At 49.5% G+C, this 26,983-nt stretch overlaps 1 protein-coding gene across 1 annotated transcript; it reads right to left on the bottom strand.

Annotated features, from left to right (window-relative positions):
* Nucleotides 1-11,984: 11,984 nt before the first annotated feature.
* LOC141146956 (cytochrome c, somatic) lies at nt 11,985-26,983 on the bottom strand. The gene is made up of 3 exons (XM_073633830.1): nt 26,814-26,983; nt 20,214-20,401; nt 11,985-13,246 (listed from the first exon to the last, which is right to left on the bottom strand). The coding sequence occupies exons 2-3, from the start codon at nt 20,380-20,382 to the stop codon at nt 13,098-13,100; spliced, it is 318 nt and encodes a 105-aa protein (XP_073489931.1). The 5' UTR covers nt 20,383-20,401; nt 26,814-26,983; the 3' UTR covers nt 11,985-13,097.

Genomic DNA, 26,983 nt, shown 5'->3' with positions numbered 1-26,983 from the left:
TTAAATGGTCTCTCAGTCTGGTTCAGTAGGAATCACAATCATGGGAAAAACTGCTGACCTGACAGTTGTGCAGAAAACCCTCACTGACACTAGGGATTAGCCGAACACCCCCCCGGTTCGGTTTGCATCCAGAACATGCGAACAGGCAAAAAATGTGTTCGAACACGTGAACATCGTTAAAGTCTATGGGACACGAACATGAATAATCAAAAGTGCTAATTTTAAAGGCTTATATGCAAGTTATTGTCATAAAAAGTGTTTGGGGACCTGGGTCCTGCCCCAGGGGATATGTATCAATGCAAAAAAAAGTTTTAAAAACGGCCGTTTTTTCAGGAGCAGTGATTTTAATAATGCTTAAAGTGAAACAATAAAACTGAAATATTCCTTTAAATTTCATACCTGGGGAGTGTCTATAGTATGCCTATAAAGTGGCGCATGTTTCCCGTGTTTACAACAGTCCGAGAGCAAAATGACAAAAAAGGAAAAAAAAGTCATTCAAAAGTACTCGCGGCTATAATTGTCGGTCCCGGCAATACACATAAAAGTCATTGAAAAAAATGGCATGGGATTCCCCCACAGGGGAACCCCGAACCAAAATTTAAAAAAAAATGCATGGGGGTCCCCACAAATTCCATACCAGGCCCCTCAGGTCTGGTATGGATATTAAGGGGAACCCCGCGCCAATTTAAAAAAAAAAATGGGGTGGGGGTCCCCCCTCAAAATCCTTCCCCACGCCAAAATTTAAAAAAAAAATGGTGTGGGGGTCCCCCCAAAAATCCATACCAGACCCTTATCTGAGCACGCAACCTGGCAAGCCGCAGGAAAAGAGGGGGGACAAGAGAGCACCCCCCCTCCTGAACCGTACCAGGCCACATGCCCTCAACATTGGGAAGGTGCTTTGGGGTAGCTCCCCAAAGCACCTTGTCCCCATGTTGATGGGGAGAAGGGCCTCATCCCCACAACCCTTGTCCGGTGGTTGTGGGGGTCTGCGGGTGGGGGGCTTATCGGAATCTGGAAGCCCCCTTTAACAAGGGGACCCCCAGATCCTGCCCCCCATGTGAATTGGTAATGGGGTACAAATGTACCCCTATCTTTTCACAAAAAAGTGTTAAAAAAGACAATAGATGGATTTTGACAATTCCTTTATTAATGTCTTCTTCTTTCCCTGCTTCTTCTTCCATCTTCTTCTTCCTCCATCTTGTCCTTCCCCCGCTTCTTCCTCTATCTTCATAGTTACATAGTTACATAGTAGGTGAGGTTGAAAAAAGACACAAGTCCATCAAGTCCAACCAATGTGTATGATTATGTGTCAGTATTACATTGTATATCCCTGTATGTTGCGGTCATTCAGGTGATTATCTAATAGTTTCTTGAAGCTATCAATGCTCCACGCTGAGACCACCGCCTGTGGAAGGGAATTCCACATCCTTGCTGCTGTTACAGTAAAGAACCCTCTACGTAGTTTAAGGTTAAACCTCTTTTCTTCTAATTGTAATGAGTGGCCACGAGTCTTATTAAACTCTCTTCTGCGAAAAAGTTTTATTCCTATTGTGGGGTCACCAGTACAGTATTTGTAAATTGAAATCATATCCCCTCTCAAGCGTCTCTTCTCTAGGGAGAATAAGTTCAGTGCTTGCAACCTTTCCTCATAACTAAGATCCTCCAGATCCTTTATTAGCTTTGTTGCCCTTCTTTGTACTCGCTCCATTTCCAGTACATCCTTCCTGAGGACTGGTGCCCAGAACTGGACAGCATACTCCAGGTGCGGCCGGACCAGAGCCTTGTAGAGTGGGAGAATTATCGTTTTATCCCTTGCGTTGATCCCCCTTTTAATGCATGCCAATATTCTGTTTGCTTTATTAGCAGCAGCTTGGCATTGCATGCCATTGCTGAGCCTATCATCTACTAGGACCCCCAGGTCCTTTTCCATCCTAGATTCCCCCAGAGGTTCTCCCCCCAGTGTATAGATTGCCTTCATATTTTTGCCACTCAAATGCATTATTTTACATTTTTCTACACCGAACCTCATTTGCCATGTAGTCACCCACCCCATTAATTTGTCCAGGTCTTTTTGCAAGGTTTCCACATCCTGCTGAGAAGTTATTGCCCTGCTTAGCTTAGTATCGTCTGCAAATACAGAGATTGAACTGTTTATCCCATCCTCCAGGTCGTTTATAAACAAATTAAATAGGATTGGTCCCAGCACAGAACCCTGGGGAACCCCACTACCCAACCCTGACCATTCTGAGTACTCCCCATTTATCACCACCCTCTGAACTCGCCCTTGTAGCCAGTTTTCAATCCATGTACTCACCCTATGGTCCATGCCAACGGACCTTATTTTGTACAGTAAACGTTTATGGGGAACTGTGTCAAATGCTTTTGCAAAATCCAGATACACCACGTCTACGGGCCTTCCTTTATCTAGATGGCAACTCACCTCCTCATAGAAGGTTAATAGATTGGTTTGGCAAGAACGATTCCACTTGTGTCATGGGTGGAGACCTTATGATTCTCCCATTTAGAAGAGTGCAATGCTCTCATGGTTCAGAGATGCAGGTTCTCCCACTCCATGGATAGTGTAGGACCCACTGATTATGGGGTACTTTGTCGCAGTAAGTGGGCTTAGCACCATATAGCAATATGGTGTGACCAAATCCCCATATTTTTTGATAATGTTTTCCTAGAAATGCTTAGGTGTTTTAGACTAGCCTTGCTTGAGGTAAATGTCTTTTTTGCATGTGTGCGCTGTAATACTTTCTTCTACTGTATGGTCTTATGGCTGCACCATCTTTAATGCATTTTTTAGAGTGTGCCCCCCAAATATCTTGTTTGTATATTGTATGGATTCTGACCAAATCCTTTTGGGTGCGGAGCACCTCACTACATAACATAAGTACCTTTAATTAGTGTCCACTTGTGTCATGGGTGGAGACCTTATGATTCTCCCATTTAGAAGAGTGCAATGCTCTCATGGTTCAGAGATGCAGGTTCTCCCACTCCATGGATAGTGTAGGACCCACTGATTATGGGGTACTTTGTCGCAGTAAGTGGGCTTAGCACCATATAGCAATATGGTGTGACCAAATCCCCATATTTTTTGATAATGTTTTTCTAGAAATGCTTAGGTGTTTTAAACTAGCCTTGCTTGAGGTAAATGTCTTTTTTGCATGTGTGCGGTGTCATGAGGATAAACACTGCAGTTTTGGTTACTGAAGCCCCCCGATTCACTCGTGAAGACTGAGGAGAAGAATAAATTCAATACCTTCGCCATCTCCCCATCCTTTGTACCCAGATGTCCTTCCTCATTCTTTATGGGGCCAATATGGTCTGTCCTCCCTTTTTTACTGTTTACATACTTGAAGAATTTCTTGGGATTTTTTTTGCTATCCTCCGCTATGTGTCTTTCATGTTCTATCTTAGCCGTCCTAATTGCACCCTTACATTTCTTGTTGCATTCTTTATAAAGTCTGAATGCTGAGGATAATCCCTCAACCTTGTATTTTTTGAAGGCCTTCTCCTTTGCTTTTATATGCATTTTTACATTGGAGTTAAGCCATCCAGGATTTTTGTTCGCTCTTTTAAATTTATTACCCAATGGGATACAGTGGCTAATGCCCTTATTTAATATGCTCTTAAAGCAAACCCATCTCTCCTCCGTATTCTTTGTTCCTAATATTTTATCCCAATTTATGTCTTTTAGCATGGTTTGTAGTTTAGGGAAGTTGTCTCTTTTGAAATTCAGTGTCTTTGTGTTCCCTTCATGTTTCCTATTTGTGTGATTTATACTGAAACTAATTGACCTGTGATCGCTGTTACCTAAATTGCCCCGTATTTCCACATCCGTGATCAGGTCTGTATTGTTGGTAACCAGTAGATCCAGTAATGTTTTATTTCTAGTTGGTGCATCTACCATCTGACCCATAAAATTGTCCTGCAAGACATTAAGGAACTGGCGAGCCTTAAATGAATGCGTGGTTCCCTCTACCCAGTCTATGTCTGGATAATTAAAATCCCCCATTATGAGAACACTTCCCATCCTTGCTGCTAATCCAATTTGTGATAGGAGATCCGTCTCCACTTCCTCCCTCAGGTTAGGGGGCCTATAGCATACTCCCAGTATTATTTTCCCCTTAGCTTCATCCCTTTGGAGCTCTACCCATAAGGATTCCACCTCCTCTCTAGCTCCCTCAGTGATGTCATCTCTCACATTCGCTTGTACATTATTCTTGATATATAAGCATACCCCTCCCCCTCTTTTACCCTCTCTATCCTTGCGGTATAGGGTATACCCTTGAATGTTTGCCAGCCAATCATGAGAGCTGTTGAACCAGGTCTCCGAAATTCCCACAAAATCCAAATCCTCCTTGTACAACAGTATCTCTAGTTCACCCATCTTGTCCGCCATGTTCCTGGCATTGGTGAACATGCCACATAGTTTAGACCGGTCGCATGTTGTCCTCGTATTGGGTGTTTCGGGATTGCAACTAGGACTTGCTACTATACTCACCTTGTGTTTTTGTGCTTTGGTTAACCTACCACTAATGCCCCCAATACTACCCTCTGGAATATCTTCCACGCTGGCTATCTCTGTCTCTGGACCCTCCCCCCCATTGCCTAGTTTAAAAACCCCTCTAACTTTTTGGCCATCTTCATTCCCAGCAGATCTGCACCCTCCTCATTTAGGTGCAGTCCGTCCCTTCTATAGTACCGGTTACCGACTGAGAAGTCGGCCCAGTCATCCAGGAACCCAAACCCCTCCTTACTACACCAGCTCTTCAGCCACTTATTTACTTCCCTAATTTCCCTCTGCCTTTCTGGTGTGGCTCGATGTACCGGTAGTATTCCTGAGAATACTACCTTGGAGGTCCTTTTCCTCAATTTAGCTCCTAAGTCCCTAAAATCGTTCTTTAGGACACTCCATCTGCCTCTGACTTTGTCATTGGTGCCAACGTGCACCATGACAGCCGGGTCTTCCCTAGCCCCTCCCAGTAATCTGTCCACAATCTTCCTGCTTCTTCCTCCGGTCTTCTCGTCCGGCATCTTCCTCCGGCTTCTTCTTCCACCCTTCGTCCTCCGGACTATTCCGCCTAAATGGGAGTCCCCGCTGTGTGACGCTTCTGTTCTTGTGACAGCTCTTATATAACGGAGGGCGGGGCCACCCAGTTACCCCGCCCCCCCCTGACGGACAGGGGCTTCCCCGAAGGAAGACCAGAAGAAGATGGAAGAAGTGGGGAAAGAACCCATTTATGTAACGGGTGACCCCGCCCCCCTCTGACACCACACGGAGAAAGCCATAGGGAAGTGCCCATGGCGGTGGCCCCACCCTTAGTTATATAAGAGCTGTCACAAGAACAGAAGCGTCACACAGCGGGAGCCTCCCATTGAGGCGGATCGTCGGGAGGTCGAAGCAGGGAAGAAGTCAGAGGAAGATGCCAGACGAGAAGACCGGAGGAAGATGCCAGCAGATAGAGGAAGAAGTAGGGGAAGAACAAGATGGAGGAAGAAGAAGATGGAAGAAGAAGCAGGGAAAGAAGAAGACATTAATAAAGGAATTGTCAAAAACCGTCTATTGTCTTTTTTAACACTTTTTTGTGAAAAGATAGGGGTACATTTGTACCCCATTACCAATTCACATGGGGGGCCAGGATCTGGGGGTCCCCTTGTTAAAGGGGGCTTCCAGATTCCAATAAGCCCCCCGCCCGCAGACCCCCACAACCACCGGACAAGGGTTGTGGGGATGAGGCCAGGGAAGATGCCGGAGGAGAAGACCGGAGAAAGAAGCAGAGGAAGAAGCGGGGGAAGAACAAGATGGAGGAAGAAGAAAACCAAAGGAAGACCAAAAGAAGATGCGGGGAAAGAAGAAGACATTAATAAAGGAATTGTCAAAAACAGTTATTGTCTTTTTTAACATTTTTGACACTTTTTTTGTGAAATGGTAGGCCATTACCAATTCACACAAAGGGGGGCGGGATCTGGGGGTCCCCTTGTTAAAGGGGGCTTCCAGATTCTGTTAAGCCCCCCGCCCGCAGACCCCCACAACCACCGGGCAAGGGTTGTAGGGATGAGGCCCTTGTCCTCATCAACATGGGGACATCCTCCCCATGTTGAGGGCATGTGGCCTGGTACGGTTGAGGAGGGGGGCCCTCTCTCGTCCCCCCCTCTTTTCCTGCAGCCTGCCAGGTTGCGTGCTTGGATAAGGGTCTGGTATGGATTTTTAAGGGGACCCCCACACCATTTTTTTAAAATTTTTGGCGCGGGGTTCCCCTTAGTATCCATACTAGACCTGAAGGGCCTGGTGTGGAATTTGGGGGGACCCCCACGCATTTTTTTTAAATTTTGGTTAGGGGTTCCCCTTAATATTCATACCAGACCCAAAGGGCCTGGTAATGGACTGTGGGGGAATCCCATGCCGTTTTTTTCAATGACTTTTATGTGTATTGCAGAGAACCAACAATTCATTAATAGCCGCGAGTACTTTAAAATGTCTTTTTTTTCCTTTAGAAATGTCATTTTGCTCTCGGACTGTTGTAAACACCACTTTACAGGCATACTATAGACACCCCCCAGGTACGAAATTTAAAGGAATATTTCACTTTTATTGTTTCACTTTAAGCATTGTTAAAATCACTGCTCCCGAAAAAACTGCAGTTTTTAAAACTTTTTTTTGCATTGATACATGTCCCCTGGGGCAGGACCCAGGTCCCCAAACACTTTTTATGACAATAACTTGCATATTAACCTTTAAAATTAACACTTTTGATTTCTCCCATAGACTTTTAAAGGGTGTTCTGCGGCTCTCGAATTTGCCACAAACACCCCAAATTGTTCGATATTCTGCGAAAGGGCGAACAGCCAATGTTTGAGTGGAACTCATGCTCGACCCAAAAATAAAGTCCATCCCTAATGGACACCCTCCATAAGGAGGGAAAGGCTCAAAAGGTAATTGCAAAAGAAGTTGGATGTTCCCAAAGTGCTGTATCAAAGCCCATTAATAGAAAATAGGGTAAAAAGAGGGATCAGAGCAAGGACCTCTCCAATAATGTCCTGCCTCTTTTACAAAAACAACGGACTATTACGGTACCATAAGAAAAGACTTGAGTTAAAAAAGCATAAATTTATTTCAAAACATGATAAAAAAGTCCAAAAGGGGACATCATTTGTACATATTCATAACATGACATGCATAGACAATAATAATTGTTTTACAGCATTGTTGATACTAGGTTGGTATAGCTAATGCCCACACAAATATATGGACAGAAATTGTATGGTGTGATACTTGCAGACGTGACGTCTGCAAGTATCACACCATACAATTTCTGTCCATATATTTGTGTGGGCATTAGCTATACCAACCTAGTATCAACAATGCTGTAAAACAATTATTATTGTCTATGCATGTCATGTTATGAATATGTACAAATGATGTCCCCTTTTGGACTTTTTTATCATGTTTTGAAATAAATTTATGCTTTTTTAACTCAAGTCTTTTCTTATGGTACCGTAATAGTCCGTTGTTTTTGTAAAAGAGGCAGGACATTATTGGAGAGGTCCTTGCTCTGATCCCTCTTTTTACCCTATTTTCTGATCTTAGTCATATTTAGGATGATGGTACCCAAATGTATGTTCACTCCTTTTGTAAACCATGTGGCATACCCATAAATTCTAAAGCCCATTAATAGAAAGTTATATGGAAGGGAAAACTGTGGAAGAAAAAGGTGCCCAAGCAGCAGGGATGACCGCAGCCTGGAGAGGATTGTCAGGAAAAGGCCATTCAAAAGTGTTGGGGACTTTCACAAGGAGTGGGCTGAGGCTGGAGTCAGTGCATCAAGAGCCACACAGACTTATCCTGGACATGGGCTTCAAATGTCGTATTCCTCTTGTCAAGCCACTCCTGAACAACAAACGTCAGAAGAGTCTTACCTGGGCTAAAGAAAAACAGATCTGGTCTGTTGCTCAGTGGTCCAAAGTCCTCTTTTCTGATGAGAGCAAATTTTGCATCTCATTTAGAAACCAAGGACCCAGAGTCTGGAGGAAGAATGGAGAGGCACACATTGCAAGATGCTTGAAGTCCAGTGTGAAGTTTCCACAGTCTGTGTTGATTTGGGGAGGAATGTCATCTGCTGGTGTTGGTCCACTGTGCTTCATTAAGTCCAGGGTCAACGCAGCCTTAATGAAGCACAGAATCTCTACCAGGAAATTTTGGAGCACTTCATGCTTCCTTCCGCAGACGAGCTTTATGGGCATGCTGACTTAATTTTCCAGCAGGACTTGGCACCTGCCCACACTGCCAAAAAGCACCAAAACCTGGTTCAATGACTGTGGGGATTACTGTGCTTGATTGGCCAGCAAACTAATCTGACCTGAACCCCATAGAGAATCTATGGGGCATTGCCAAGAGAAAGATGAGAGACATGAGACTGAACAATGCAGAAGAGCTGAAGGCCGCTATTGAAGCATCCTGGTCTTCCATAACAACTCAGCAGTGCCACAGGCTGAGAGCTTCCATGCCACGCCGCATTGAGGCAGTAATTGCTACAAAAGGGGCCCAAACCAAGTACTGAGTAGATATGCATGCTTATACTTTTCCCAGGTCCGATATTGTTCTATGTACAATCCTTGTTTTATTGATTGCATGTAATATTCTAATTTTCTGAGATTGTGGATTTGGGGTTTTCATGAGCTGTAAGCCATAATCATCAATATTATGACAAATCATGGCTTGAACTATCTTGCTTTGCATGTAATGAGTCTATCTCATATATTAGTTTCACCTTTTAGGTTGTATTAGTGAAATAAATGAACTTTTGCACGACATTCTAACTTTTCAAGTATCACCTGTATTTGTCATAGGGACTTTTTTGCACTAGCACTTTATTGGTTATCACCAGCACTAAATGTTTTTGATGATTTCTTTTTTTTTTTTTTTTTTTTTTATATTCAAAAGTGACTACACCCCTCACATTTTTGTAAATATTTTATTTCTTTTCATGTAACAACACTGAAGAAATGACACTTTGCTACAATGTAAAGTAGTGAGTGTACAGCTTGTATAACAGTGTAAATTTGCTGTCCCCTCAAAATAACTCAACACACAGCCATTAATGCAGCGCTTAAATGAAATAAATGTCCAAATAAATGTGATAGTCCATAGAAATCAATCAGCAACAAAGATGATCTGATGATATCCACATAGGATGAAACATGTCAGGCTGGTCGATGCAAGTACGCTGAGAACCGCAGATTGTTCCTGTTTCTGTGATGATTTTTACTTCATACCTGTAAGTAGACTACAATAAACTACGATTGTTTTACCTTACGGGCTTCACTATTGTTGCTTTCTTTTTGCTGGTTCGTTCCTGTTGATGACTGCACCAAATTATCCATCTTTAATGTGAGTCCTGAGCCTTCTGATATGTGGTGACCTGATTGTTTCCATGCTGTGCCTGCCCATGATGGAGTGTGCCATTTGGATTTGCTGTTGGCCCTCTGCACTATAGGAGTACATCGCTTATTTTTTATATCTTTCTGGTAAGCAGACTGATAGCACGTGGGTGTGGTGTGCTTTTCCTTTACACACTGAAGTCCGGTGGAGGTTTCATATCATCTTTGTTGCTGATTGATTTCTATGGACTATCACATTTATTTGGACATTTATTTCATTTAAGCGCTGCATTTGAACTTTTATACTTATGTTTGATGAAATCTACAAACTATGCTAGCTGCTCTTGTTGTTCTTTTTAGTTAGCGCAGATATTTATTTGTTTTTTACACAGCCATTAATGTCTAAACCGCTGGCAACAAAAGTGAGTACACCCCTAAGTGAAATTTTTCAAATTGGGCCCAAAGTATCAATATTTTGTGTGGCCTCCATTATTTTCCAGCACTTTCTTAACCCTCTTGGGCATGAAGTTCACCAGAGCTTCACAGGTTGCCACTGGAGTCCTCTTCCACTCCTCCATGAGGACATCACAGAGCTGGTGGATGTTAGAGACCTTGTTCTCCTCCACCTTCCATTTGAGGATGCCCCACAGATGCTCAATAGGGTTTAGCTCTGGAGACATGCTTGGCCAGTCCATCACCTTTACCCTCAACTTCTTTAGCAAGGCAGTGGTCATCTTGGAGGTGTGATTGGGGTTGTCATCATGTTGGAATACTGCCCTGCAGCCCAGTCTCTGAAGGGAGGGGATCATGCTCTGCTTCAGTATGTCACAGTACATGTTGGCATTCATGGTTCCCTCAATGAACTGTAACTCCCCAGTGCCGGCAGCACTCATGCAGCCCCAGACCATGACACTCCCACCACTATGCTTGACTGTAGGCAAGACACACTTGTCTTTGTAATCCTCACCTGGTTGCCACCACACGTGTGACACCATCTGAACCAAATAAGTTTATATTGGTCTCATCAGACCACAGGACATGGTTCCAGTAAACCATGTCCTTAGTCTGCTTGTCTTCAGCAAACTGTTTGTGGGCTTCCTTTTGGGACAACAGCCATGCAGACCAATTTGATGCAGTGTGCGGCATATGGTCTGAGCACTGACAGGCTGATGCCCCACCCCTTCAACCTCTGCTGCAATGCTGGCAGCACTCAACAACCTCTAGATATGATGCTGAGCACGTGCACTCAACTTCGTTGGTCAACCATGGCGAGGCCTGCTCTGAGTGGATCCTGTCCTGTTAAACCACTGTATGGTCTTGGCCACCGTGCTGCAGCTCAGTTTCAGGGTCTTGCCAATCTTCTTATAGCCTAGGCCATCTTTGTGTAGTATAAAAATTCTTTTTTTCAGATCCTCAGAGAGTTCTTTGCCATGAGGTGCCATGTTGAACTTCCAGTGACCAGTATGACAGAGTGAGAGCGATAACAACAAACTCAACTCATCTGCTCCCCATTCACACCTGAGACCTTGTAACACTAACAAGTCACATGACACCAGGGAGGGAACATGGCTAATTGGGCCCAATTTGGACATTTTCACTTAGGGGTGTACTCACTTTTGTTGCCAGCAGTTTAGACATTAAGGGCACTTTCACACTGAGGCGTGGGGGCGTTGGCGGCAAAGCATCGCTAGTTTTAGAGGCGCTTTTCGGCCGATAGCGGGGCGCTTTTAAATAAAGGGTTAACAGCGCCACGGCACTTTGCAGACGCTTCAGCGGTGCTGCCCATTGATTTCAATGGGCAGGGGCACTTTAGGAGCGGTGTATAAACTGCTCCTAAAGGGCATCAAAAATGCTACTTGCAGGGGTTTTTTTTTTTTTAACGTCCCGCAAGCACACCGCTCCAGCGTGAAAGCCCTCAGGCTTTCACAGTCGAACGACAGGAGATGCGCTTTACAGGCACTATAGCGCCTGTAAAGCACCTCAGTGTGAAAGTAGCCTAATGCCTGTGTGTTGAGTTGAGCAAATTTACACTGTTATACAAGCTGTGCACTCACTACTTTACATTGTAGCAAAATGTCATTTCTTCAGTGTTGTCACATGAAAAGATATAATAAAATATTTACAAAAATGTGAGGGGTGTACTCACTTTTGTGAGATACTGTATCTGTTTATGCACAGGCACTTTGGGAGGTGTTATCATTTTGATTACTTGTTTGCCAATTTTGCACATATCAATACTGGTTAGTTCAGTTTTCCCATGACGCATTACCGCTGCACATTTTTTGCGTTCTATCGTGACACTTTCCCTGAGTTTTGTGCAAGCTGCTTTCCTTTTATCACATTTTGTGGCCTTCAGCGCGGGAGTATTTCTTTTTTATCAATAATACATAGTTAAATCAGGGAACTGTGCATTGGGACTTTTTCATTTATTTTACAATTGCCTCCTTATTGTTCACCGCTAGATATCTATACAGGAGTGATCCTCACCGCTGTCCCTTTCAGTTTAAATTTCCCCTAACTTGAAATTGTGTGACCCACAGAGATTAACAGAGCCACATGCAAGGACCAGAGATAAATTAAAAGACAAACACTCCAAATTTACTGTCATATTAGTTTACTATTAACTTATATGTGTAACATAAAATAGAAAGTATCATAAATATGAATTCACAGTTATGTAAAAGGGTTTGTCTACCAAAAACAGATTCTTTATTGGGCAGATGCCTGCTCAACAAATCATCCATTGGCATCCTAAATGTCTTTGAGAACTAAGCTGTGCTCTTCCATCCTAGAGTCTCACTTCTTCTGCCACCTTATCCAGAATGTAAAATTAGCTAAAAACTCAACAGGCAGTTTAATTTACTAGAACTGGAAAGTACAAAACCTGGTGCAGCTGTGCATGGTAGCCAATCAGCTTCTAGCTTGTTTAATTAAGCTTTGAAGTGGTTGTAAACCCTTTACAACTACTTTATACTACAGGCAAGCCTATAATAAGGCTTATCTGTAGCTACACTGGATATTTCCTAAACCTGCACGGTTTAGAAGATATCCCTGTATTTGCATGTGCCGACGTCATTGGCACTTAAGCATTGGCACGTACGTGCCGTTGCTTCAGTTAGACTGTGCCGTTACCGGTGGCTCCCGTGCGCACGAGTGACGTCATCGTGGCTCCGGCCAATCACAGTGCCGGAGCGGTGCATGAGGACCACTAGCTCATTATGCCTTTGTCTTGCAGGTTTTTTTTTTGGTGGGGGGAGATTTTTTTATTTAGGGTTTACAATCACTTTAACAAAAAAAAAATCTGGAAGCTAATTGGTTTCTTTGCAGAGCTGCACCAGATTTTGCACTCTCCAGTTTTAGTAAATTAACCCCAGAAGGTGGCTGGGAACTGAGCTCCAGAGTAGAGAACTTGCTGTCAGAGTTCACAAGTGACTTTAGAAGCCAGCAAGTTATTTTACTCACCGGCATCTTCTAACAAATATTTTTGGATGAACTAACCCCTTCACAATAGATTCCCTTTATGTATTCATCCAATCATATTTCGGAAGCCTTAACAGATCACAGAGTTACGCATCACCCCTCCAGTTGACATTCAGCGTAGTGTTTCTTGTAGTTTGTTAGATGAATATGACAACATTTACAATGACACAAATGTGGCTGTCAGCTGCAAACATGGCTTTTATATTTGTAATAAATCTATTCTAGACTAATCACTCCGATGTTGCTTGTTTTAAATAAGCTATAAGATCCAAGCGTTCATTCTTCTTCTTAATCCCAGCGAAAATCATCTTGGTTCCTGGTATATACTTTTTAGGGTTTTCCAGATATTCTAGCAGAGTATCCTCTCCCCACACAATACCTGTGAAAAAAACAATAATCCAATGAGCATTATTTGTTCTATTCATTTATTATCTTTTACATGGGCATACATCTGCACTTTTGATCCTAGGTAAGAATACTTTCATAACCAAGAATCTCCAAGCCAAAAAAGGAAAAGTTCTCATCGCAATCATCCCAGGTCATTTTGTTTACACATTATTATGATTTTCTAAGCTGAATTAGGACTGGGAAAAAGAAAGTTGTGTAAGGCCCCTTTCACACGGGACGGATCCGTGTTGATCCGCCCCGTGTTTATCCGCTGCTCAGCGGGGATCGCTCCGCTTTCCCCAGCTGAGCAGGCAGATGACAGGGCGGGACCCGCACACTGTGCAGGGACCGTCCTGTCAGATCTCCGCTCTCCCCTATGGGAGATCGGAGGAACACAGACCGTCTGTCCGTGTTTATCTGATCCGCTCTGCAGACGGATAGAAAAATAGGATTTTCTTCCGTCCGCAGAATCGGACGAGAGCGGAGGCGGACGACATCGGGTGTTAGCGGATGTACATCCGCTGACACCCGCTATCCCATAGGGATGCATGTATGTCTGTATTTCATCCGAAAACGGATGGATGAAATACGGACATACTGTCCGCATGTGTGAAAGGGGCCTAAGGCCTTTTTTGTGCACTGAATCAAACAGATTTAACTAAAATGCTTTATATTAGGGTAGGCAACCTTAAAGTGGTGGAGATCTACCTGAACAACATGAGAGAAGTCAAAGATAACCAGACCTGTCAAACACAGAATCCAAAGATATTACCGCGCTAGGTGACAATCCCACATTAACACCATCCTTGCAGTTTGGAGATAAAGGGAGAAAGGAAAATGGACGGCCGCACTCCAATACAACACCTTTATTGATAAAAACATGATCCATACACCAACAGAGACACAGGTACAGTGGGGATACTGATGTGTTTCACACCATTAGTGGTGCTTAATCATAGCTGTAGGACCACCGACCCCAATCTGTCTTTTATACGTATAATCTACTGGTCACCTGACCAAACGTATCCTTTACAGATTGCAATCAGGTGCAGTCCTCCAAAGCTTTCACACTCCTGAAAGGAGGAATGGGTGTGGAAGCAATCAGTTGCAATCAGCACATTAAAATTAACCCAAGAAAAGGAGAGTCCTACAGCTATGATTACAAAAACATATTTGGGGGGCACACCCTAAAATGCGTTTAGATTCAAGATGGTGCTGCTATAAGACCAACAAACAGTACAAAACATATTACAGCGCACACATTCAATAATGACATTTCCTGCAAGGCTAGTTAAAAACACCTGAACATATTCAAAAAAATACGGGGGTTTGGTCACACTATATGGTCATATAGTGCTAAGCCCACTTACTGCGACAAAATACCCCCAATTAGTGGGTCCTACCCTAGTAATAGAATGGAAGATCCTGTGTCTCAACCATGGGAGCTAAACTCCTCTGTGTGGGAGAACTGAAGGGGATTCCTCCTATGCACTGGTGGCCACTAAATAAGAGGTAATGAAGTGGGCTTAGCACTACATGACCATATAGTGCGACCAAACCCCCATATTTTTTTGAATATGTTCAGGTGTTTTTAATTAGCCTTGCAGGAAATGTCATTCTTGAATGTGTGCGCTGTAATATGTTTTGTACAGCTATGATTAAGCACCACTAATGGTGTGAAACGCGTCAGTATCCACACTGTACCTATGCCTGTGTTGTATTGAGTGCGGCCCACCTGTCAAACAGACTTTCTGCACTTGTGAATAATGTCCTTAGTTGCATTCGAAAGCAGCACCCTTAGGGCTCATTCACACATAAAGTTGGGGGGTGGTACAGTTTAATTGCGGTTTTACTGCCTCCAATCTCTACCCCTTTAGCTGCTGAGGCAGCAGTCAAAGGTGTACACATGCTGCAGCAGAAATGAAACCCCCTGTTGCTTTTGGTGGGTGCTACCACCTGCCAATTGTGTCCCATTTAAGTAAATGGGGCCACTCTGAAAGCACCCTGCAACTGCATGCTTCTGTGGGGTCCAAGTGGTTAAACTTTCACATTGATGTCCTGTGGTTTACCCTGCACTGCGGGTGCAGTGGGCTAGCTGCGCTTTGCCATAGACTTCTATTATATCCTGCAGGTGTGGTGCATTTTGTGAAAGTGCACCAAAACTCTTGCATTTGGAAGTCTATGGCTAAGCTCAGCAAACCCACAGGAAAGCTGCAGGTACACTGCACTGCACCCGAAGTGTGGGTAAATCACAGTAAATCAGTGTGAGAGCAGCCTTATACTATTATGCCCAGTGTATTGCTTCACACTGACCTGAAGATCTCTTCTTTTCTGCTGCTGGCACTCTGGAGACCGCTAGCCAGGATAAGAGGGTGAGTGCAGTAGGTATCACACCACATGGTATAGGAGCCAGCACTACAGAGGAGGCACCGGCCTACAGCTCCAACTTTACAAGTATTCCCTCTGCATTGCACTTTGATGCTCTGGGATGGCGGGTCAACAAGCCCAGACCGCAAACTACCAGTCACCTGGCTGCGATCTACTGGTAGATTGCGATCTACAGGTTGCTGACCCCTGCTTTATATGGCATACTAAAGTAATATTAAAAACGTAATGAAAAAAATTAAAAATAATAACAAACATGTTATACTTAACCTGCTCTGTGTAATGGTTTTGCACAGAGCATCCCCAATCCTCTTCTTCTTGGGTTTCCTGCCGGCGCTACTGGCTCTTCCTCTCCTCCGAGTGCCCCCAGAGCAAGCCACTTGCTCTGGGAGCACTTGTGCATGCTTGTTCCCAAGCCCCTCTGTGTGCGTCCATAAGACACACAGAACAGGGCTCGGCCCTGCTCCCACTCCCTCCTCACTGGCTGTAATTTATAGCGAATAAGGAGGCAAAGACCTGGGAGGGCGGCTGCTCTCGTGCACATCACTGGTTCGCAATCAAGCTTGCGTAAGTATGGGGGGGGGGGGCTGCAGAGGAGCTGCATACTGAATGTTTTTACCTTCGTGCATACAAGATAAAAGGAACCTTCACCCTTTAGACCCACTTTAAATAGACCAAAATGAAGAAAATAAGAGAAAGTTGTGCGACGTTGTACCCAAACAAAATCAATGTCCTTTTTTTGCCCACAAATAGAGCTTTTTTTTTTTTTTTTTAGTGGTATTTGATCACCTCTGCGTTTTTTATTTTTTGCGCTATAAACAAAGAGTGACAATTTTGAACGAAAAACTATATATTACATACACATGAAAAAAAACAAAAAAAAAAAAAAAAAACACATTTATAAATTCTACATTTTTTTTTTTTTTTACCAAAAATATCACAATAGGTGTATATTGATTGTTTTGTGCAGAAGTTATGATGTCTACAAATTTAGGGACATTTATTTTTTTATTGTTTTTACTAGTAATAGCGGCAATCTGCGATTTTTAGCGTGACTGCGGCGGACAAATCTGACCCCAAATGACACTTTTTGGGGAACAGTGACATTATTACATTGATCAGTGCTATAAAAATGCACTGATCAATGTAAAAATGACACTGGCAGGGAAAAGGTTAACACTAGGGGGCGATCAAGGGGTTAAGTGTGTTCCCCGGGTGTGTTCTAACTGTAGGGGGATGGGCTGCCAGGGACATGACAGAGATCACTGTTCCCGATGACTGGGAACAGTAAATCTCTGTCATGTCTACTGACAGAGCGGGGATCAGAACAGGGATCCGTTTGTTTACATAGGCAGATCTCCACTCTGCTTCTGTACTAGGCGATCACGGGTCACCGGCGGACATAGAGTCCACCCGACCCGTGGGCAGTGGCCCGCCCACAACTGCGCAAGCCAATGTACAGCTACGGCGATAGGCTCAGGAGAGCCGACCTGCCGCCGTATAACTACGGCGGCTGATCGGCAAGTGGTTAAATAGGATCTGCAGGCATTAGGCTGGCCATACATTATACAATTTTCTTTAGATTTACTTTCAACTATGTAGTGAAAGAGCCTGCCTGATTGCATACAAATTGAAACTCTTAAGGTTTGACCTCATATTATATGGTTTTGGTAAATCTGAAGACAAAAATCTGCAGAAAATCTAATAGTGTGTATAGGGCTTGCCCTCAAAGATGCAAATCCCTGTAGAAAGTAATATGAATGATGTCAGGAAAGATTGTCCCATTGCCATTTGTAGTGCTTGGTAACTGAAATCAAACTGATAACAAAAAATCAATTAAGTTGGCATTTTTAACTGATCCAGAAGAAATCAATGCATTTGCCAGTAGGTGGTGCTGTTTGCCATTGGATATTGTGGCTCCATGTTTTTTGAGATCTGGGGAGATGTTAATAGCAAGTATACCTCTGTGCAAGCACAAAATAGAAGTCTAAATTCCCTCCCTACAATCCTACACGTTAGTTACTTCTTCAATTTAAAGCTGAACTCCAAGCATGAACATTTTCATTTAAATATATTTCTTACAAAGCATGGAGGATAAAAATCCACTTTGTGTACACCAAATGCCTTTGCAAACCCAGTTATTATCTCATTAAAGTAGTGGTGACATCACTGTGCTGTACACAGCCTGTGCAGATAGCAGAGCTGTGGGAGGGACCCACCAACTCCACCCACTACAGGCTACCTGCAGAAAACTACAAAAGGGGGGCGGAGACAAGACCAGTCACCCTGTACAAGGAGAGCGCGCAGCAGTGACTGGTCTTTATTACAGGAAGCTCCCGCAGAGAGGTACGTTTTCAAACTGGATCACTGCACAGATCTGGAAGAAATACACAAAGTACACGCAACATTCAAAGAAAAAAATGCATGTCTCTTGTATTTAGACCATATTTGCTTATCCCGGAGTTCAGCTTTAACTCGCACGATTTCAACCCGGCAATGCAGTCCAACTTCCGGGGCGATCTGACAGACATCTATGCGGGTTCCTGCACAGATGTCTATACAAATCACCTCCCGAAGTCACCAAAAGTAGTACAGGAACCACTTTTGGGAATCAGTGCAGCGATTCGGACGGTGCCATTGCCGGCAATAGCCGCCGATTTGGCATGCGATTTGACATGTCAAATCGTACCAATGTGAACCTGGGCTTAGGGGCCATTTCACTCTCCTGCCTCTTAAGGCTCGTACACACTATAAGAAAATCGGGCACACATTTTCATCCAAAGAATTTTCGTACAATTTATGTATATAGTGTGTACACAACTTTCCACAGCCGATTCCGAATTTTCGTACGAAAATTCCCGAAGGGACAAAACTTGGAAAAAGAGGAGGGTTAGATCCTCTGCTACGTTTTTATTGCTGTGTCCCTACTGGGAGAAACACAGTCCTAGTGATAGAGATAGAAGCAGAAAGTGGAAATCCTTTATTAAGGAAACAAAATGTATGGGAAATTCTACATTTTAACCACTTCAGCTCCGGAATTTTTTGTGATACGGTACTGCGTTACTTTAACTGACAATTGCACGGTCGTACAACGCTGTACCCAAATAAAATTTATGTCCTTTTTTTCCCACCAAATAGAGCTTTATACAAAAATCAATAAGCATGTATTAATTGGTTTGCACAAAAGTTATAGCGTCTACAAATTATTGGATATTTTTATTAATTTTACTAGTAATGGTGGCGATCAGCAACTTATAGTGGGACTGCGATATTGCGGTGGACATTAGGACACTGACACTTTTTGGGGACCAGTGACACTAATACAGTGATTAGTGCTAAAAATATATACACTGTCACTGTACTAATGGCACTGGCTGGGAAATGGTCATCAGGAGCGATCAAAGGGTTTACTGTGTGCCTAGCCTGTGTTATACTACAGTGTGGGAGGTGCTTTTACTTGGGGAAGACAGAGATCCTTGTCACTGCTTTGCAGGAACACAGGAGCCACGTCTTCCCTCCAGTCAGAACGGCGATCAGCCTTGTTTACATAGGCAGACCGCCATTCTGTGTCTCTGCAGGATGATCAGTGGGTGGGTGCCGGCAGACAGAGTCCGCAGTATTTGCTGATTGGCTCCTGCTGTGTATAATCACAGCGGGAGCGAGCCGGCGGTGGTGCGCATTTGTGCCCGCTACCCTGAAACACTGGATCATGTATATATTATACACGTGATCTGGCACACAACTGCCGCCCTGTAGCGGTAAGATCCCTTTCACACTGCTGGTCTTAGTGGCGTTTAAGCGGCGCTTTTTGGCCGCTAGCGGGGCACTTTTAACATCTAAGAAGGGGTTAAAAGCGCCCGTTTTGCGGCGCTTCCGAAGTGCTTTTCAGGCGCTTTGGAAGCACTGTCCATTCATGTCAATGGAGGGTGTTTTGGGAGCGCTACATAGACATGTGCAATTCGTTTCGGTCCAAATTCGTTTTTTAAAAATTTTTTTACAAATTTGTTAATTCGGAAACATCCGAGTTAACGAAAACCCGTTTAACAGATTTTTCTAAATATTCGTAAATTTAAAAATCTGAAATAATAGCCAACTATTAAATTATAGGTATTGGAATTTCCTTTGAAATTTGGCTGTTAGTGAACGTAACGAATACGAATTTATTCAAAGTTAAAAATTATCCGAAATAACAAATGCCTAAATGAATGGAATGTAATGAATAATAATAAATAACAATAATAAAAAAATACTATTATTTATTATTAAATGGTTCCGTTCCATTTGTTTAGATGCTGCATTCGTTATTTTGGATAATTCGTAACTTAGGATAAATTCGTATTCGTCACGATCACTAACAGCCAAATTTGAAAGGAAATTCCAATACCTATAATTTAATAGTTAGTTATTTCTTATTTTCGAATTACAAATTTACTAATGACCCGAGAAAAAAAAAAAAAAGAATACAAACACATTTTTTGGCAGTGCACATGTCTACTTGCCATCATCCCATTGAAGAGCAGAAGCATGTGGACTGTTGCTTTACATCACTACCTGCATTATAACATCTACAATACCTTTGCTTTTGTTTGCATCAGTGTAGGTAAATCCTGGAGCCTGTCCTGTTTTGCGACCAAAGAGACCCCATAAATTTGGTCCAGTTTTATGCTTTCCATTTTTCTCAACAGTGTGGCACTGGGCACATTTCTGGACAAAAATCTTCTTTCCTTTCTCCACATCACCCATTTTAATTCCAGTCTCTGTCCTATAGAGACATAAAAACAAAATATAAAAGAATGAATAGTGGGGGAGATAAGAAAAGTCAGGCAGTCAAGTAACATGTGCTTAAAATACGATAAGGCTTGCTGGTCTATGCAGAAAGGGTGCGTTGCGTCACTTAGACCTACTTATCAGTGTGAACAGTGTGCTGACAGGCTTGCCGGTAATTGGCTCTCCTTTCCTCACACAGACACAACGCACGAGGAAAGCACTGCCAATAACCAGCAGGTCTGTTTACATGTGATCAGCTGTGATTGGACACAGCTGATCACATGGTAAAGGGCCACTGTGATTGGCCCTTTACCCCGAGCAGTGATCAGCTGTGTCCAAAGGAGAGGTGCCTTTTTTACATGCATTTCTAGGTGATATTATGCAAACATGTTGCATAAAATTGCACAGCTGTGGAATGCAGTGAAAAGCAGAATTCTGGTGTGAACATAACAAGAAGCCGTCACGGGACCACTTGACAGGCAAGTCTTAATATCTTTAGGCCCCATTCACATTGAGCGATTGAGGCGGAATCTCCGTGATTCTAAATTACATTGAAGTTCTGGCAAAATGCAGCAAGGTCGGGTGCTATTCATTTTCAATGGCACCTAAATGCTGCGTCATTTTGCCGCAATAAATGGAGCTGCAATCACGGGAAACTGCATCATGCAAAGCTTGTTGCCCAGAAGCCCCTCCCTTTTCGGTGGCAGGCTTCATGCCGTGCGTTTTGCCGCAATTACGCTATTTATCGCATAAAATCACGGCAAAACTGCACCGCTTTTAGGTGCCATTAAAAACGAATAGCACCCGACCACACATGCTGCGTTTTGCCAGCAATGCGATTCGAAACTGCAGGGAGAATCATAGAGATTCCACCCACGGTCCCAAATCACTAGATGTGACTGGGGCCTGAGTTCTGTTTTAAAATGCCAACACACACGATTGGGTTGCACTTAGCGGCGGTACTGCACGCCAAACATAACGAGGGGGGCTCCTGTGGCCGTGGCATGGTTACATCCTTGTCAGGCTATGCTTGGAGCAAAGCTGAAGGATTAATACATTTCTAACAGTCCCTAGCTGCATCTTTTCCTGTCTGCAGGTTTTTAGCCATCGTGGGATAGCTAGTCATTCCAGCACACAGGGATTGGGCCATCTGCTGTACGCCGAGATAGGCATTTAAAACTCAGTTTATAGTCTGGGGATTTCTGGGGGGGGAGTGGTAGTAGAAATGTGGCTCAACCACGTGTTTTTACTGCCCTTAGGGCTTATTCACCTGGGCACAGAGGGCCATACATGGACAGACATCCACCAATACAGATCAACGGCCATCTGATACACTACAGCTGAGCGGTTACATATGTAGTGTTCTATAGAGCCCTATGTGACTCCCTCCATGGATCGGACAGTGATAATGTATATCAATAAGCGATGGAGCCTACTGATGACAACCATTTGATCGGACCCTGCTCGGAGGGCACGGGGGGGGGGACCCTGCTCGGAGGACACGGGGTTGGGGGGGGGGACCCTGCTCGGAGGACACGGGGTTGGGGGGGGGGGGGACCCTGCTCGGAGGACACGGGGTTGGGGGGGGGGGGGACCCTGCTCGGAGGACACGGGGTTGGGGGGGGGGGACCCTGCTCGGAGGACACGGGGTTGGGGGGGGGGGGGACCCTGCTCGGAGGACACGGGGTTGGGGGGGGGGGACCCTGCTCGGAGGACACGGGGTTGGGGGGGGGGACCCTGCTCGGAGGACACGGGGTTGGGGGGGGGGGGGACCCTGCTCAGAGGACACGGGGGGGGGGGGACCCTGCTCAGAGGACACGGGGGGGGGGGGACCCTGCTCAGAGGACACGGGGGGGGGGGGACCCTGCTCAGAGGACACGGGGGGGGGGGGGGGACCCTGCTCAGAGGACACGGGGGGGGGGGACCCTGCTCAGAGGACACGGGGGGGGGGGGACCCTGCTCAGAGGACACGGGGGGGGGACCCTGCTCAGAGGACACGGGGGGGGGACCCTGCTCAGAGGACACGGGGGGGGGACCCTGCTCAGAGGACACGGGGGGGGGACCCTGCTCAGAGGACACGGGGGGGGGGGGGACCCTGCTCAGAGGACACGGGGGGGGGGGGGGGACCCTGCTCAGAGGACACGGGGGGGGGGGGGGACCCTGCTCAGAGGACACGGGGGGGGGGGGGACCCTGCTCAGAGGACACGGGGGGGGGGGGGGACCCTGCTCAGAGGACACGGGGGGGGGGGGGGACCCTGCTCAGAGGACACGGGGGGGGGGGGGACCCTGCTCAGAGGACACGGGGGGGGGGACCCTGCTCAGAGGACACGGGGGGGGGGACCCTGCTCAGAGGACACGGGGGGGGGGACCCTGCTCAGAGGACACGGGGGGGGGGACCCTGCTCAGAGGACACGGGGGGGGGGGACCCTGCTCAGAGGACACGGGGGGGGGGACCCTGCTCAGAGGACACGGGGGGGGGGGACCCTGCTCAGAGGACACGGGGGGGGGGGACCCTGCTCAGAGGACACGGGGGGGGGGGGACCCTGCTCAGAGGACACGGGGGGGGGGGACCCTGCTCAGAGGACACGGGGGGGGGGACCCTGCTCAGAGGACACGGGGGGGGGGGACCCTGCTCAGAGGACACGGGGGGGGGGGACCCTGCTCAGAGGACACGGGGGGGGGGGGACCCTGCTCAGAGGACACGGGGGGGGGACCCTGCTCAGAGGACACGGGGGGGGGGACCCTGCTCAGAGGACACGGGGGGGGGGACCCTGCTCAGAGGACACGGGGGGGGGGGGACCCTGCTCAGAGGACACGGGGGGGGGGGACCCTGCTCAGAGGACACGGGGGGGGGGGGACCCTGCTCAGAGGACACGGGGGGGGGGGGACCCTGCTCAGAGGACACGGGGGGGGGGACCCTGCTCAGAGGACACGGGGGGGGGGACCCTGCTCAGAGGACACGGGGGGGGGGACCCTGCTCAGAGGACACGGGGGGGGGACCCTGCTCAGAGGACACGGGGGGGGGGGACCCTGCTCAGAGGACACGGGGGGGGGGGACCCTGCTCAGAGGACACGGGGGGGGGGGGACCCTGCTCAGAGGACACGGGGGGGGGGGACCCTGCTCAGAGGACACGGGGGGGGGGGACCCTGCTCAGAGGACACGGGGGGGGGGACCCTGCTCAGAGGACACGGGGGGGGGACCCTGCTCAGAGGACACGGGGGGGGGGACCCTGCTCAGAGGACACGGGGGGGGGGGACCCTGCTCAGAGGACACGGGGGGGGACCCTGCTCAGAGGACACGGGGGGGGACCCTGCTCAGAGGACACGGGGGGGGACCCTGCTCAGAGGACACGGGGGGGGACCCTGCTCAGAGGACACGGGGGGGGACCCTGCTCAGAGGACACGGGGGGGGACCCTGCTCAGAGGACACGGGGGGGGACCCTGCTCAGAGGACACGGGGGGGGACCCTGCTCAGAGGACACGGGGGGACGCTGCTCAGAGGACACGGGGGGACGCTGCTCAGAGGACACGGGGGGACGCTGCTCAGAGGACACGGGGGGACGCTGCTCAGAGGACACGGGGGGACGCTGCTCGGAGGACACGGGGGGACGCTGCTCGGAGGACACGGGGGGACGCTGCGCGGAGGACATGGGGGGACGCTGCGCGGAGGACATGGGGGGACGCTGCTGGGAGGACACGGGGAGGAGGGGGGGACCCTGCTCGGAGGACACGGGGGGGGACCAGCTCGGAGGACACGGGGGGGGACCAGCTCGGAGGACACGGGGGGGGACCAGCTCGGAGGACACGGGGGGGGACCAGCTCGGAGGACACGGGGGGGGACCAGCTCGGAGGACACGGGGGGGGACCAGCTCGGAGGACACGGGGGGGGACCAGCTCGGAGGACACGGGGGGGGACCAGCTCGGAGGACACGGGGGGGGGACCAGCTCGGAGGACACGGGGGGACCCTGCTCGGAGGACACGGGGGGACGCTGCTCGGAGGACACGGGGGGACGCTGCTCGGAGGACACGGGGGGGACCCTGCTCGGAGGACACGGGGGGGACCCTGCTCGGAGGACACGGGGGGGACCCTGCTCGGAGGACACGGGGGGGACCCTGCTCGGAGGACACGGGGGGGACCCTGCTCGGAGGACACGGGGGGGACCCTGCTCGGAGGACACGGGGGGGACCCTGCTCGGAGGACACGGGGGGGACCCTGCTCGGAGGACACGGGGGGGACGCTGCTGGGAGGACACGGGGGGACGCTGCTGGGAGGACACGGGGGGACGCTGCTCGGAGGACACGGGGGGGACCCTGCTCGGAGGACACGGGGGGACCCTGCTCGGAGGACACGGGGGGACCCTGCTCGGAGGACACGGGGGGGACCCTGCTCGGAGGACACGGGGGGGACCCTGCTCGGAGGACACGGGGGGGACCCTGCTCGGAGGACACGGGGGGGACCCTGCTCGGAGGACACGGGGGGGTCCCTGCTCGGAGGACACGGGGGGGACCCTGCTGGGAGGACACGGGGGGACACTGCTGGGAGGACACGGGGGGACACTGCTGGGAGGACACGGGGGGGGACACTGCTGGGAGGACACGGGGGGGACCCTGCTTGGAGGACACCCTGCTCGGAGGACACGGGGGGGGGGACCAGCTCGGAGGACACGGGGGGACCCAGCTCGGAGGACACGGGGGGACCCAGCTCGGAGGACACGGGGGGACCCAGCTCGGAGGACACGGGGGGACCCAGCTCGGAGGACACGGGGGGACCCAGCTCGGAGGACACGGGGGGACCCAGCTCGGAGGACACGGGGGGACCCTGCTCGGAGGACACGGGGAGGAGGGGGGGACCCTGCTCGGAGGACACCCTGCTCGGAGGACACGGGGGGACCAGCTCGGAGGACACGGGGGGACCCTGCTCGGAGGACACAGGGGGACCCTGCTCGGAGGACACGGGGGGACCCTGCTCGGAGGACACGGGGGGACCCTGCTCGGAGGACACGGGGGGACCCTGCTCGGAGGACACGGGGGGACGCTGCTCGGAGGACACGGGGGGGACCCTGCTCGGAGGACACAGGGGGGGGGGGGACCAGCTCGGAGGACACGGGGGGACCCTGCTCGGAGGACACGGGGAGGAGGGGGGGACCCTGCTCGGAGGACACCCTGCTCGGAGGACACGGGGGGGGGGGGAACCAGCTCGGAGGACACGGGGGGACCCTGCTCGGAGGACACGGGGGGACCCTGCTCGGAGGACACGGGGGGGGGACCCTGCTCGGAGGACACGGGGGGGGGGGACCCTGCTCGGAGGACACGGGGGGGACCCTGCTCGGAGGACACGGGGGGACCCTGCTCGGAGGACACGGGGGGACCCTGCTCGGAGGACACGGGGGGACGCTGCTCGGAGGACACGGGGGGGACCCTGCTCGGAGGACACGGGGGGGACCCTGCTCGGAGGACACAGGGGGGGGGGGGACCAGCTCGGAGGACACGGGGGGACCCTGCTCGGAGGACACGGGGAGGAGGGGGGGACCCTGCTCGGAGGACACCCTGCTCGGAGGACACGGGGGGGGGGGAACCAGCTCGGAGGACACGGGGGGACCCTGCTCGGAGGACACGGGGGGACCCTGCTCGGAGGACACGGGGGGGGGACCCTGCTCGGAGGACACGGGGGGGGGGGACCCTGCTCGGAGGACACGGGGGGGACCCTGCTCGGAGGACACGGGGGGACCCTGCTCGGAGGACACGGGGGGACCCTGCTCGGAGGACACGGGGGGACGCTGCTCGGAGGACACGGGGGGGACCCTGCTCGGAGGACACGGGGGGGACCCTGCTCGGAGGACACGGGGGGGGGGGGGGACCAGCTCGGAGGACACGGGGGGACCCTGCTCGGAGGACACGGGGAGGAGGGGGGGACCCTGCTCGGAGGACACCCTGCTCGGAGGACACGGGGGGGGGGACCCTGCTCGGAGGACACGGGGGGACCCTGCTCGGAGGACACGGGGGGGGGACCCTGCTCGGAGGACAGGGGGGGGGGACCCTGCTCGGAGGACACGGGGGGGGGGGACCCTGCTCGGAGGACACGGGGGGGGGACCCTGCTCGGAGGACACGGGGGGGGGGGGACCCTGCTCGGAGGACACGGGGGGGGGGACCCTGCTCGGAGGACACGGGGGGGGGGGGACCCTGCTCGGAGGACACGGGGGGGACCCTGCTCGGAGGACACGGGGGGGGGGGGACCCTGCTCGGAGGACACGGGGGGGGGGGACCCTGCTCGGAGGACACGGGGGGGGGGGGACCCTGCTCGGAGGACACGGGGGGGGGGGGACCCTGCTCGGAGGACACGGGGGGGGGGGGACCCTGCAATCTACACATGATCTCCAGCCGGCTCTGACTTCTCTCCCCTCTCACCGGACTGCTCGCTCACTGTCCGCCCCGCACCGCTCTGCAGTTCACGAGCTCCGCTGCACACGTGACCCGGCCTCCGGCTAATTCCATCCAACCCGCATTCACCGGGCTCAACGTGACGTCACCACAGCTGTAGCCCGGCACCACGCCCAGCGCCAACTCTCTCCAATGGT

This window comes from Aquarana catesbeiana, linkage group LG06, assembly GCF_042186555.1.
Source record: "Aquarana catesbeiana isolate 2022-GZ linkage group LG06, ASM4218655v1, whole genome shotgun sequence".
Taxonomy (NCBI): Eukaryota; Metazoa; Chordata; class Amphibia; order Anura; family Ranidae; genus Aquarana; species Aquarana catesbeiana.
The sequence above is the reverse complement of the archived record's forward strand: the minus strand, read 5'-3'. Positions and strand labels throughout refer to the sequence as shown.

Bases quoted from the DNA above. Each gene is read 5' to 3' on its own strand.
- LOC141146956 (XM_073633830.1), bottom strand. From the start codon at position 20,382: ATGGGTGATGTGGAGAAAGGAAAGAAGATTTTTGTCCAGAAATGTGCC. The intron at 13,247-20,213 runs GTATTGTAGATG...TTTTTTTCACAG, and splicing joins TGATGCAAACAAAAGCAAAG to GTATTGTGTGGGGAGAGGAT.